The sequence below is a fragment of the Lissotriton vulgaris genome, chromosome 9, assembly GCF_964263255.1.
Source record: "Lissotriton vulgaris chromosome 9, aLisVul1.2, whole genome shotgun sequence".
Taxonomy (NCBI): Eukaryota; Metazoa; Chordata; class Amphibia; order Caudata; family Salamandridae; genus Lissotriton; species Lissotriton vulgaris.
The window spans coordinates 363,441,796-363,456,309 of NC_141697.1; the positions used below are offsets into that span (position 1 = coordinate 363,441,796).

Consider the following 14,514-nt stretch of genomic DNA (forward strand, 5'->3'; position numbering starts at 1 on the left):
TTGAACCTTCGGAAACGTCTCACCGACTTGGGCATTCCTTTTTCCTTTTCAGGTCCATCCAAGTTTCGCATCACTTATAAAGGACGTCCCAGGATCTTCGATGAACCGGCAGACTTGACAACGTTCTTAGACAACCAGGAGGAAATAGAGATGGAGATTCAAAGAGCAACGACGCAGGCTCCTGGGGCCTCGGGGACCTGATTTGTTTCTCTCTATACTTGTGGTTGTGCTGTTTTCAAGATAAATTCCTCTTCTTTCTTTCTAGTAGTGTTTACACGCTAATTTGCTCCTCTGCTATTGTACTTTCTTTTCTTTCTCTTCTCCATACTACTCTTGAATCTCTTCTTCCTTCTCAAATCCGTCCTCTCAGCCTCTTTTTCTGGTCTATCCTTTACATGGTACTTGCCTTGTTATAGTTATTGGGTGCAGATTTCTTGGTTGTAATTAATATACTATTTCTATTTTCACTAGCACTTTTTTTCTCATCTTTACCTTATACTAGGTATCGTTCTAGTATAGCGGGGTAGATTTCTCCTTACTGTTTCTGCTCCTTTTCCTCTTCCATCTCTGTTTCCTCCTCGTCTCTACATGCTCCTCTCTTGCACTTATCTTTTTTCCTTCTACGATCCCACTTTATAGTATAGTTATATGTAATTGTTGTTATTATTAATATGTGATTTCGGTGCATATTCGTTACTGTATTTATGAAATGTTTACATATTATTTAGGTTGTTTACTGCATAATTAAGCTTTTCTTGCATTTTTTATTCTATTGTTCTTCACTATATGATCTTGTTCATGTTATGATATCGCTAATCTACTCTGAAGTGTATTATTCCTCTTATAGCATCTCAGCTCCTCATTTTCAAAATGTATGTGTACTGAGTTCGGCTGTTTCTCCATATTGTTTATTTATCTTAATGAGATTTTTTCTAATAATGGGCTGTTTCTCCTTACCAACTTTTGCTCTTAATACGGTTCCCCTACTCGCCCTTTCCACGTTCTCCCTTGCATGATATGGGTCTCTTTTAGACCTCCCCCTCTGCCTCTTCTCTTTTTCTCTTCTTGTCTTTCTTCTCTTCTGGCCTTTCTTTTTTCCTGGTTCTCCCACATGGTTGCTCCCGTAACATCTATTTTGCTTAATAGCTGGTCCACTGTTTTTTTGCACCCCGTTCTTTGTCTGTCATCAATGCTGTCTCCGTTTGTATCCCCCTGTGTTCCATGCCAGGTTTAAATGTATTATCCCTTAATGTTAAGGGTTTAAATCATCCAGTGAAACGATCTAAAATCTTGGATTACTGTAAGTCGCTCTCGGCAGACTTAGTCCTCTTTCAAGAATCTAAAATTACCAGTAGAGAAGCTTTATTTTTAAAGAAAGAATGGGTGTCGGATGTGTCTTGTTCTGATGCTTCTGGTAAACGCAATGGTGTGCTTATGTTAGTTTCGAGGAATTCAGGATTATCAATTATCTCTTCTGAACATGATTCTGAGGGTCGCTGGCTTTTATCTAAATTGTCGGATGGACAACATGACTTGTTTGTTATGAATATATATGCCCCGAATGTTGATAATCCAGCCTTTTGGAAATCCATTTCTAAAAAATTGCATGACACCCCTCATGCTGGCAATCTCATTGTTGGTGGCGATTTTAACTTACCAATGGATCCTTTATTGGACAGGAACTCTGCATTTCAGTTTCGTCCGCCTAAAGCACATAAACAGATGATTAACATGTGTTCCATTGCTCAATTGCATGATATTTGGCGTCTCCATAATCCCACTGGCAGTGACTTTTCTTTCTTTTCTTCCCCTCATTCCTCATTCTCTCGTATTGACTATCTCCTGGTTCACTCTTCTCTTGTCTCAGCTTCTTCCTCTCCGCTGATTCATCCCATTGTCATTTCTGATCATGCTGCGGTCACTTTTACGCTCACGACCTTTGCGCCGAAACCGCGTGGTCGTTCCTGGAGACTTAATACGGAAGTGTTACATGACTCTTCCCAGGTGGATAAATTTTCCACGGATATAAACACTTTTTTCCGTGAAAATGAGGATTCTGTATCTTCTCCAATAACTTTATGGGACTCTTTTAAGTGTACTTTTCGGGGCCAAGTTATAGCATGCATGTCCAAACGTAACTTGGCGATTAAGGGGGAACTTACTGACTTATCTTCTAACATCAAAACTCTGGAAGCCTCCTTTAGACATACCAAAGATCCGACTACCCTACAACAAATTAAGCTCCTAAAATACAAATATAATACTATTGTCACTAAAAGAGCTCATATTGGCTTCCAAGCGCAAAAGTCCAAGAAGTTACTTTTAAAGAATCGCGCTGGGAAACTCTTGGCTGCCACATTAAAATTCCAAGATTCTTCCTATAAGTCCTCCCAGATCTCTTCTATTAAAGATCACACTGGCTCTACCAAATTCCAAACTGAGGAAATTCTTGAAGTCTTTCGTGATTTCTATAACAAATTATACACCCCCTCTAACCAGGCTTCTTTTGACAAGTGCCAAGACTTTTTAAAATCAATTCCGATTCAATCAGTCTCAGAAGAAGATCGCTCTACTCTGAATGCTCCTATCTCACCGGAGGAAATAGCGGCTGCTATCAAGGCCACCCGCTCGGGGAAAGCTCCTGGTCCAGACGGATACCCGATATTATTTTATAAAACCTTTCTCCCGCTACTTGTTCCTAAGCTACAAGCTGTTTTTGACACTTTCGTTCGTAATGGTTCTGTTTCTGGTACAGCTGCTGATGCCACAATAGTAGTGATCCCGAAAGAAGGTAAGGATCATTCAGATCCTAAGAATTTCCGCCCTATTTCGCTTCTTAATATGGAAGCGAAGATTTTTGCTAAAATCTTGGCTAAACGTCTAGAATCTTTTATTCCTAATCTAGTTCATCCCTCCCAAACTGGATTTGTTAAGGGTAGACTGGCAAGAGACAATATCCGCACTTTCTGTCATATTATTGGAGCGGCTAAGCGATCCCAACTACCTGCCGCGGCCTTGGCCCTCGATGCGGAAAAGGCCTTCGATAAGGTCTCTTGGCCTTTCCTTCGAGCTGTCTTATGTGCACATAACCTCGGGGACTCTTTTATTAACATGGTAATGTCTTTATACTCCCAACCTAAAGCTAATATTAGGGTTAATGGTTCTACATCCTCTTCTTTTAATCTTTGCCAGGGCACGAGACAAGGGTGTCCCTTATCCCCTCTCTTGTTTCTGTTATCTATTGATCCTCTCCTTCGGCTGATTGATTTACATCCTGATATCAAAGGATTTTCTTTTGGCCCTCATTGTCTTAAAACCGCTGCCTACGCTGACGATGTTCTCATTTTCTCAGATGATATAGCGTTGGCCATCCCTGCTATCTCTGACACCATTTCTTTGTTCTCTAAAGTATCCGGATACACTCTAAACAGAGATAAGACAGAAATGTTCCCTTTAAATGCCTACTGTTTTCCTGCTCATATGGGTTCGGCTGGCTTTAAGTGGCAATCTACCCATCTCAAATATCTAGGCATCTATTTCTGTTCCACGCTACATACCACGGTTGCCTATAATGAATCTCAAACTCTTACTAAAGTTCGTCGTCTTCTGGATACATGGTCTCCGAAACATATTTAGTGGTGGGGTCGCCTACAAACCCTAAAAATGATGATCACGCCGATTATTAATTTTGTCTCATCCATGATTCCGATGAAATTATCCGACTCTTTTTTTCGGGAAATCGATGGTATCACCGCCAAATTTCTTTGGAATGGCAAACGCGCTCGATTAGCATATAAATATTTACGTAGACCCTGTGATATGGGGGGTTGTAATTTCCCGGACTGGGAAAAATACCAGACGGCTTTTTTGGCCTCTCAGGGGGCCTTATGGTTCTCTCCCCCATCCCACCATATTCCTTTATGGCTACTCATAGAACAGGACTTAGCTGCACCTCTACCAATTGCCTCTCTCTGTACTACTTCCACTTTGCACATTCTGTTTTCCCGCTCTATAATTATTGATACAATTACCGCAATTAAGAGAGTAGACAGGAAGCTGGCATTTCCTCTGCACAAAACTAGATGGTCTTCCATTTGGCGTAATTCCAAAATTAAACTTAATATCACTCCCACCCTTATGTCTTATTGGGCTACGAAAGGTGTCTCTCTTGTACAACATCTGTATAGTGACTCTGGTGAGCCCCTACCTTTTTCTACCTTAGCGCTCAAACACTCTCTAACTAATCTAGACTTCTATACCTTTCTTAAAATCAAGGTTGCCATCTCAAAAACTCGTCTTCACCCCTCCTCCCCTACCATCTCGCTATTTTGTATTTGGCTCAAAGCTGGTCATGTTGCCTCCCACATATATAAGTTTCTATCTTCTACTTCGCTTCCTGACCAGACGGTTGCACAACAAAAATGGATGCGTCATTTTGATCACAATATTACAGATCATTTATCATCTGAAGCTTGGCAATCCATTAGCAAATTTGCGCTCCGTAACAAAATAGCTCCTTCCCTAATACAGTCCAAGTTTTTCTCGATTAACTTACTCCACTGGACACCTGTACGTCTTCATTCTCTCAACCTTAAAGAAGATGATCTCTGCTGGAGTTGTGGCCTGGAGGCGGGGGATTTCCCTCATATGTTCTATAATTGTTCCTTACTTAAACCTTTCTGGGACCTTATCCAGCAACATTTATCTCTTATCTTTGACATTCAGCTCCAGCTCTCTTTTCCTCTAGTTATATTAGGTCCCTGGGCTGCTCCTACGCCCCTTCCCCTTGATTTGTTGCAATTACAGCTGTTAGATCTTCTTTTATCTATTGCGGTCAAGGTTATCCTTATGGATTGGAAATCTTTCTCGTCAGTCTCTTACCATACGTGGTGGGCATGGGTTTCCTTCTTACGCAGTGCTCACACCTCAGTAGATCTAGCACACCTATCGCCTTCCATTTCGAGTGGGGTTTGGGCATCCCTGGATAAATACATGGAACTCTCCTCGCAAGGTGTAGTCCCTCGATTTCCTGTTGGTTTGTCTACTTAATTTTTGTCTGCTAGTTACGTTACATTGGGCTATTCCTGTGGGATTCCTTCTCTCTTTCTCCCTCTTTCCTGTCCTCTCATCCCGTTCTTTCTTTCCACTGCTATTTTCCTTGCTTTCCTTCCTTCCTCCTTTTGCTCTTTTTTCTTCCCCTGCCCCTACCCTCATCTAAGAGGCTGATATGTTCCACGTTCTGCACGATATACCCATTATTGGCTTATACTATTAACTCCATATTGATTCCCTTCTTTCCAATTTTATTTACATCTAATTGAGTTACTGATCAAATGATATCCATGTTTGTTTTTCACGTTCTACTCATGTTGGAATGTATCACCTCTTTGTATTTTGACTGCTATTATTTGGATCCTTATTTCTCTCAATAAAATCTTGTTGAACTAAAAAAAAAAAAGACACCTATGATAACTTAGGATGAAAAACTCCACTAAAAGCCAGCAAGATCATCCCAGACTACAAAATAAAACTGGAAGGAGTATTTCACACAAAATGGACATTTAAGGATAAACATATTTTAACAAACGTTTATGTAATAGATTACAATGTCAATATCCTCAGCTGCTTCGAACAGCAGAAGCTAAAGGTGTTAATTAATCCACACCAACCACCCTATGTGGTCAGCATCTGGGAAGAGAATTTATAAAGAGATCTTGAGGAGTATAAAGGATTATACAGTGAGAAACTTAGCTGCTTACAAAGTTTCAAACATTAAATAATTTTAAGAAAAAACATGCAACCTACCAAGCAACTTGTAAGAAATGTACCTTTATCAACCCGCACTGAAGTCAAAAGCCATTCTAAAGGATTGGATTGACAATGGAATATTCCAATCTATTAACACATCAGAATGGTTATCAACTGTAGTCATTGTAAAAAATAAGAATGGCTCGATCCATCTGTGCACTTATCTTCGCCAACTCTACTGTGATGTGTTAACTGATTGACAGCCCTTCCCACTAATAAATTAAATGGTGGTGGCACTGGACCAAGCAAAGGTCTTTACAATGCTAGACTTCAGTGCAGCCTACTATCAAATTCAATTGGAAGAAAGGTCAAATATTTGCACTGTGTTCCCTTTTATCGAAGGAGCCAACCAGTTTTGCAGGTTGCCTTTTGGATTGTGTTTAGCGTCTGCTGTCTTTCAACGTGTAATTAATTAACTTTTTTTAGGTATGGAAGGCGTAAGGTCATTTTCAAGATGACATACTAATTTACAGCAAAAAAAGAGGAGGAATACGTCTATTTTATGGAACGTTTCACAAAAGGTGCAAGGCAGCGGCCTAACATTACAGAAAGACAAATGTAATTTTCTCAAAGGAACAGTTTAATACCTTCGGTACCTCATTGACGAACATGGTGTTCAACCAAAGCCGTCTTTGATATCTGCAATCTCAAAGTCACCAACAAACAAGGAAGAACTTGCATCATTTTTGGGCATGTGCAAATTCCACACCAATTCGGAATTTGGTAAAGAAAGATGCACATATTATATGGGTTGAAAAAAGTGAACAGAGCGTGAAGGAAATAAAATGATAACTTGAGTCGGTACCATCCCTGCAGTCATCCAATGAGAAATTCCAAAGTATAGTAACTACAGATGCTAGCCAGATTGGGTTGGGGCGGTGCTCAGCCAGAAAACAAAGAAAGGGGAAAAAAGCATTGCATTTGCATCACGTAAGCTGAGAGGTTCCAAGTCGAAGTTTACAATGACTGAAAGTGAGCTATTGGCCTATGTGTGGGCGATCAGCAAGTTCAAAAGTTTACTTTGAGGTAAAGGGTTTATAATTTGCACCGACCACAAGCCATTGGTCAGCATTTTGGAAAGAAAAGGTTCTAGTAAACCTACCACAAGAATAGCTAAGTTAGCGTGTACGTTTCAGGAGTTCCAGATTAGACTAGAGCACATTTCAGGCAGAGTGAATGTTTCTGTTTACTACCTGTCACGTGCCTCTTATGATAGTGAATCAGATTGAGAGGGAGAGGAGGACGATGACGTTTGCTGGTTGCATGTTTGTTTGATTGTGAAGAATCTAATGGCACTGTTAACAAGCAAGAGTGGGTGGCAGCTGTTAGAAACAACAATGTATTTGCAGAAATAAAAAAGTACATAAACAAAGGATGACCGCAAGAAAAAATACTGAACAAAGCGTTAAGACTATACTGGAAAATAAAAGATGACATCACCATTGGTGAGACACTGATTGCACCCATATCCTTAAAAGAAAAGCTAATATCCCTCACACACGAAGGGCATGTAGAGATGACAGGAACAAAAAAACAGCTTAGAGAAAGATATTGGTAGCCATTCATGGACCGCAATGTGGAGTTTTGTTAGCCATCGTACCATTTTTGTCAAGGCGGATAAAACCATGACCACAAACCGATGCCACATGTCGTCTGTAGAGTGCCTGAAAGTCCTCAATAAAGGTCGGGATCCACTTTATTGGACCAATGAACACTCTGTCCGTATAAATGCATTATGTCATTGTTATAGTAGACTACTTCAGTAAGTGGATTGAGGTTAATTTTGTGTCACAACCCACCACATCCGAAGTGATAAAATTCCTGAAGGAGTTGTTCTGTAGGGAGGGTTCCCTCACCAGTTAGTCTCTGATAATGGGGTGCAATTCATGACCCAGGCGCTGTTTATGTTGTGGAAAATAAATATGATAATCCCTGTACCATCCTCAAAGCAATGCGGAAGTTGAACAGGCCAATCGACTCATCAAGGAAACCATTAAGATGGCTTTACAGTCTCACATTCCCTTAGAGGTGGCCCTTAGAACCAGACTATGGTCATATTGCACCACTCCACAGGTAGAACTGCCTTTGAGGTGCTCAGGGGTAGATTAGCCATCACACAGTTGCAACCATACTGGTCTTTAGTGTGGAAGAAGAGAGAAAAGGAGAACATAAAGTAAAGGACAACAAAATGGGAAGTTTGGTAGCTAACACCAAAAACGCATGCACAGCAACTATGAAGCTCGGAATGTAGTCAAGAAGATATCTTTGAGTGCCAGTGATGTGGTGAGAGCGAAAAATCCTAGTAAAGGAGCTACTTTGAGCAAGGACAGTGAGCCCAGACTTGTGGTTAAGAACAAAGGCAATGCTTTTTTGTTAGACAATGGCCAATGGTGGAATGGATCAAATGTCATTGCCATTAGTCCTAAAGAACCAGTGAGCGGCCATGAAGCTGTTCATGGTAGGGTACCTGAGTCAATCAAAAATGCCAACAACAGTCAGCAACTTAGTACAAACAATGCTAATGCTACATGTGGAAATTCTTCTTCTACGATTGCCACTAACTGTAGTGGTACCGCCATGACTAGAAGAACAGTTGTACCGCCTGACAGATTCAAAGATTAAGTATTGAACTAATTGTTGATAAAAGGGAAAAGATGTAATGTCCAGTAAACATATTTCATTGTATTACAGTATTGATGGCGTTCCTGCCCTTCCCCTGCTCCACCGTCGTGTGTGGGTGCGTGTGACGAATGCCACGCATTGATTTAGAATATTGAAGAGAGCGGGTGAACATGGGGTCATTAAATGGCATTCTGGGAAGAGTGCAAATGTAATAAAGAAGTGTTTAACCTGGCTCCCGCCTCCTTGTTCCTACATCTGACATTAATCCACACTGTTTATCTTTAGCCACCTAAAGGCACGTTCAGCATCCCTTGCCATCTGTAGCACATTCGTCTCTAAGACCCATTCCTATTCTAAAAGTTGCTTATCAGGTTTCAGCCCCTTGGACGGTGTCTCTTCTTGTGTTATCAAACCTTTCAACCTAAGCACTCAGTTCTCACTTCCCTTAGCTGTTTAATATCGCTCTCTTGAAAGTCACTAACCCTAAAGCAGGCATGTCTAACAAGTAGCTGGTGAGCTACTGAAAGCTCTCCGGCTTCCTTGTAAGTAGAGCTCCTGTATGCAAGTCAGCCTGGTTAATTAGAAGCTCTTGCTTGGTTGAATTATTATATATACCAACAACGAGTGTGGGTTTTTAAGACGAAAATGTGTGTATTATTCAAACTTGTAAGCTGATGTTTGAAGAATTTCCAAAATATATATAAAGCTAATGTTGGAGTATTAAATCATGTGGTGTTGGGGAGACTTATTAAAAATATTACCTCGACACCAAGGATATTGCAGAGCCAGGGTCATTCCAGCTGATATATATCACCCATATAAAGGAATTTCAAATTGACAAAGCTCTTTAATGTAATTTACTGCTGGCAGCCCTACCTGATGTACCGAGATGATCACTCCTAGTAATCTCAAATATGGTGGCTGATAATGTAATCTTGCCTGAAGTGGTCACTATTAAAACACTAATGATACTAGTGTCTCGGGGTGCTTTTCATTGAACATAGTTCGCTCGAATCACAGAAAAGTTTGGAGACAATCTAATGCTGCAAGTCATTTGTTTCTACAACTGTTACTGAAAAAAACACAGCCAACAGCTCCACATGCCTACTGTCCAGAAGGCTCCTTAGCTGCATCTTCATTAATGGCATATTGCTTCTATTCCAGTCCTAGTTCTGGTCTCTTCATTAAAGTGAGAATGCTCTCTTATATGTCAATAACTCCATCACCTCAGCTCTAGTCAACACATGGAACTGCGGCCTGGTTTTGGGGCATGTCAATGATTGTGATAAATTGGAGAGCTCCATTTGAAAGCATTTGTTTTTGGTAGAGTACCTTGTTTCCATTTTAGGTAGGCACGTTGCATATTTCTACCAGGTCCACATGGGATATGGCTTTATTTGCCTCTGTAGTTGGCAATACTAGGTGGGTCGCAGGGCCGGACTGGGAACCAAAACCGGCCCTGGCAAAGTGCTCAGCCGGCCCCCCTTCCCCCCGGGGGGTTGTGAGTGCCGCCGAGCTCTTTTAGTTACTTTTATATCAAGCAAAAGACAATGGGGCTTATTACCAAGGGCCTTATCGCCGCTTTAGCGGGAATTTTTCCCGCTAAAGCGGGGAGAATTTAATCGCCCTATTACCTAGCTGTCGCTAACACCAGTTAGCGACAGCTGATAGGCGATAGCCGGCATTTAGGGGCCCACTTTGCATGACAGCAATAAATATCGCTAATGACATGCAAAGTGGGCGTGCCAAGATGTTAGCGACTGGAAGCAGTCGCTAACATCGCTATCCCCTATTACCAACTTTTGGAAATATTCGCGCTAAGCGCGATTATCTCCAAAAGCTAACGCCTGCCCAGAGCAGTTCTTAGCCATGTTATCCAATGGTAGGTGGATAACATGGCTAAGAGCATTTGCTCGGTAATGCATGAATATCGCTGACTTTTCAGCGATATTCATGCATTTCGGCTGATTTTTATCGCTTAGGAGATAAACGTTGATAATATCAAGGCTCCTAAGCGATAAAAATAGGCGAAGCTCGGCGATATAATTTTGGCCGCTAACCAAGCTTAGCAATATTTTTCGCTTAAGCTTGGTAATATGCCCCAATATTATTATAACCTCAGTGGTCAAATTAGAGATTGGTATTGACTGTTCATGGGATGAAATGTTTTCAGCACTGTTCAGATTTCGTACCCCTGATTTCAATCTCAATATGTGTTATTATATATTATACATATTATATACATTTTAAATATATCTTGTATAGCTCGTCTCAAACATAGGCTACAATGAGAAAAAAATAATTGTAGTTTGTATAGGGAAAATATGTTTTTCTAACTATAACTAAGCTTTAACCTTTGTTTTTTTCATTGACTATATCTTATTTACATCTTCTCCAACAAGGGCTTGCCTGAGAAGAATATCATTGGCTGGTCTACAGACTGGACTCTTTTGTACGCTAATTGTTGATGTGTAAAAAGGCATCTTACTACAAGTGGTGTTGAGTATGGGTCTCATAATTAGTCTCTTTAAGAAAAGGTGCTAATGGTTAGTTATGTTTTTCTGCCTTTGATACATTAACTCTTACAAATCACTGTTAAGTGAAGTTAAGTAATAAATCTAAAAACCTTCTCAAGTTGGCCAGTAATAGTTAGCTACACAAACCAAAACCTGTGGCCTCATAATAAAAACTACAGCACAGTGCCCAAATCGACTGCCTGTTATATCATATTGATCAAAATAGGTAACAGAGCTTAATCAAACAATCTAATGGAAGAACCCCACATAGCCAAAGAAAATTACACTGCACCCACAGAATTGAAATTGACACTGTCACATGTAAGATTATGTCAAATAATATATGACAAAATTAAATAGTCCTGTTTTGCAACAGAATCATAGTTTTCTTATGCCACACGAAACCAAAACTTACCCAGGATGTATGACATTTAGAAAGGTTCTTAGGAATCCCAAATCTTTCATAATATCTTACGATTCAGGTGACCGTAAAGACTGCAGCTTCTGTTTAAAGGTTTATGAGGTCACCAGAAACACCCAAAGGTTGACAGTCCTGTCCTTCACAGTCAAGAGTCAGAAATTCTGTATATATTGGCACTCACCAATTTTTGCAGGACTGTGAATATTAGCCAGTGACATAAAAGCTTACCTTGCCAGGGTTGCAGCAAGCTGCAACAACGATGCCCAGTAAGTATTCAACTGTTTCAATTCTGATGCAACGTGCGCCGAACCCTCAACAGACGAGTTCTCCATCACCCTGTGACCTTGACTTTCCAAATGATGCAGCTGCACCTCTTTCACTGGGAATCCATCAAGCAATGCCTAAAATGCACATGATTCAGAATGCTGCTCAGATCAGTGAAAACACAGGATACATTATTTTTATGACAACAATACAGAAGTCTATAATGACACAGCAGACCGGAAAATGACCACCCTAGATGAGTCTGTTGATCGTATTAAATGTGAATTGTGTGCTATTAACACATTTTCTATTTCAAGAGTGATACCTTTTTTGCTATTCTACGCAAAATAAAGCCAGAGATTAGCTGCCAGATTTATCAAAGACCCGTTTTGCGAGTCTGTAATAGCGATTCATAAGGAATCGCTATTACAGATGTAGGAATCGCAAAATAAATTGCGATTCCTACACATTCCTTATTTGCGATTATCAATTTGCTAATCGCAAATAAGGATGCGATTTCAAGGGTGCTAGGGGTGTCCAAAGGACACCCTGTAGCACCCCTGAAAGGTAATCTACATTGGTTTTGCGCACACACATGTCCAAAGGACATGTGTGTGTGCAACATGCAACTTAGAAAAATGCTTTTAAAAGCATTTTTCTAAGTTTTCGCTATTTACCACGAGGTTTGACCTCGCGGTAAATAGCGGCCCGAAATTGCGATTTCGCAATTTAAAAATGGATGATGAATTGCATTTAAGGAATCTCAAATAGAGATTCCTTAAATGTAATTCCTCACAAATTAGCGAATTCGCTATTACCGTTTTTTGCATTTGGGATGATGAATCCCAAATGCAAAAATTGAGCTCGCAAAGGGCCAGATTCTGAGAATCTGGCCCTTTGCGAGCGTAATTAAGCATCATGAATCTGGCCGTAGGTTCCTTAGCCCCTCTGGCAAAAGCGCAGGATCAATGACAACCTGCCAACTACAGACAGGGAAGACGATAGACTGTAGCCCAAGAACCACCTGAGCAATTCATGAGGATGGTGCATTGTGGTTATTTTCAGTCATGTGAGTCTGACTGGATTATTTGTTGTTAGTGAGTTCCAAACCTCTTACCAGCATACCAGCTCTTTTAGGCTGTTAGCACCTCAGCTTTGGAATACTCTGCCTTTGGCATTACGTAGCACTGCCAATTTGCTAACCTTTAGGAAGGGCCTTAAAACTTGGCTTTTTGCCCTTTAGGTTGCTTTTCCTGTCTCTTTGTTTCTGCTGTTCTGTTTTTTTACTGTGTTGTGTTATTCTGCTGCAGGTTTCTCAATAAAAGCGCCAGGACACTCTTTGGAGTAGCCGCGCGCTATAAAAGACAAAATTAATATTAACATTAACATTAACATAAACAGAAACTCAGGAATACGCACGAGGAATATGCTTTACGATTTTTATTAAAATCAACATCCTATCCTAGGTCATAAAATGTGTATTATTGAACTACTTAAAAAACGAAACAGATGCAATAAAAAGTATTAAAAAACAAAATATTAACAAGAATTGCAACACATATGCGGAGGCCACATTGCCTGTATTTAGGATTGTGGTACAAGTGCTGATTTTAGAACAAGTAATACACAGGTCATTGTCTTTTTTTCATCGAAAGTGTAAACAACACAGACACAGAGAAAAGCAAATTACAAATTCACTCCTGGGCTGGGAACGTCAACAATGTACACCTGCCAGTGTTCTCTGCTTTGGATTGTGCTAAGGCAAAGACAGTTAAACCTTTATATAAACAACAGCAAGCAACCCAAGACACCTTTACCTCAAAATCAGATTCCCGGTCCTTGATGTTCCACTCTCCATTGACACCTTGGAAAGATTCCAGCTCCTGTCGCGTCTCCATAATCCAGCTCTGAAGGTCCAATAAGTTGGTATTGAGTATTCGGTGGTCGTTAACGTACTGTCTGCTGTTTTGTATCATGGTCTACAATAAAGGCAGTGTTGGTTATAACATGTTACCAAGAGGAAAACACCCACACAAGGCTTTCAATGAGTTCAATCTTCAAAGTGGACAAATAAGAACACAAATACAGAGCCAGGCAGGAGAAACACCTTCTTGTCTCAGAGTTAATACACAGCTTTACTTGTGAGCCTTGATTCAGGGGATTATTCTAAAAATGCAATACAATATTTTGCAAAGTGAAAGCCCTGCTGTTCAGGAAAGTATTACGTCCTGTTATAGTTTACTTGGAGGATGCTAGGTAAAATTGCCTCCAGAAACTTAGATTTTGAGTGAAATAGGAATTTATTAGAACATTGGAATGTTGGGAGCTCCATTGCAGACAATGGAGTGCTCCCTGCTTCTACGGACCGGTAAAGGCCCGCAGAGCAACATTCCAATGTTCTACAAAGGCTTCTCGAAGCTCAAGGGGATTTATATCCCCTCGTGCTTCGAGAATCCTTTGTTTAAATTGTTAGAACATTCTGCCCTCTAGTGGCAGAATGTTCTAATAGCCTTATAGCCCTTCGTAGCAGGGCTATACCGGCTATTAAAGTCCCGCTGTCTCTTTAAAGTCCCTCGACTTCGGCTCGGGCCTTTAACGATTCAGCAGGCCTTTAATAGCCGGCATAGCGGGCTATAAGGCTATAGTACACAAGACATGCCTTCAGCCGATGACGGTATACATTCACTGGACTGCTTCAAGCCAGTGCTGCCCACTCTGATTTAGGGGAGGAAGAACAGCAATGTTGGGCCACTGGGCAATGAAAGGAATTGTGGGGAAAAATGCCTATCTGATTTGAACGTACATGCCCAATGCCCAAGAGACACTTATGACAACTTAATAATGAAGGAACTGTATTGACAGTGAAATTGCAAGGAAGTAGAA

The 14,514-nt window shown here is 40.6% G+C and overlaps 1 protein-coding gene across 1 annotated transcript in view; it reads right to left on the reverse strand.

The window, feature by feature from the left end:
- The window catches only part of SYNE3 (spectrin repeat containing nuclear envelope family member 3), a 173,929-nt gene that overhangs the window by 38,726 nt on the left and 120,689 nt on the right, over positions 1–14,514 (reverse strand). Inside the window, exons 11-12 of the mRNA XM_086937736.1 lie at positions 13,449–13,610; positions 11,596–11,768 (exon numbers count right to left, since the gene is read on the reverse strand). Coding sequence (XP_086793862.1) covers positions 11,596–11,768; positions 13,449–13,610 — 335 coding nt within the window. The remainder of the gene's footprint in view (positions 1–11,595; positions 11,769–13,448; positions 13,611–14,514) is intronic.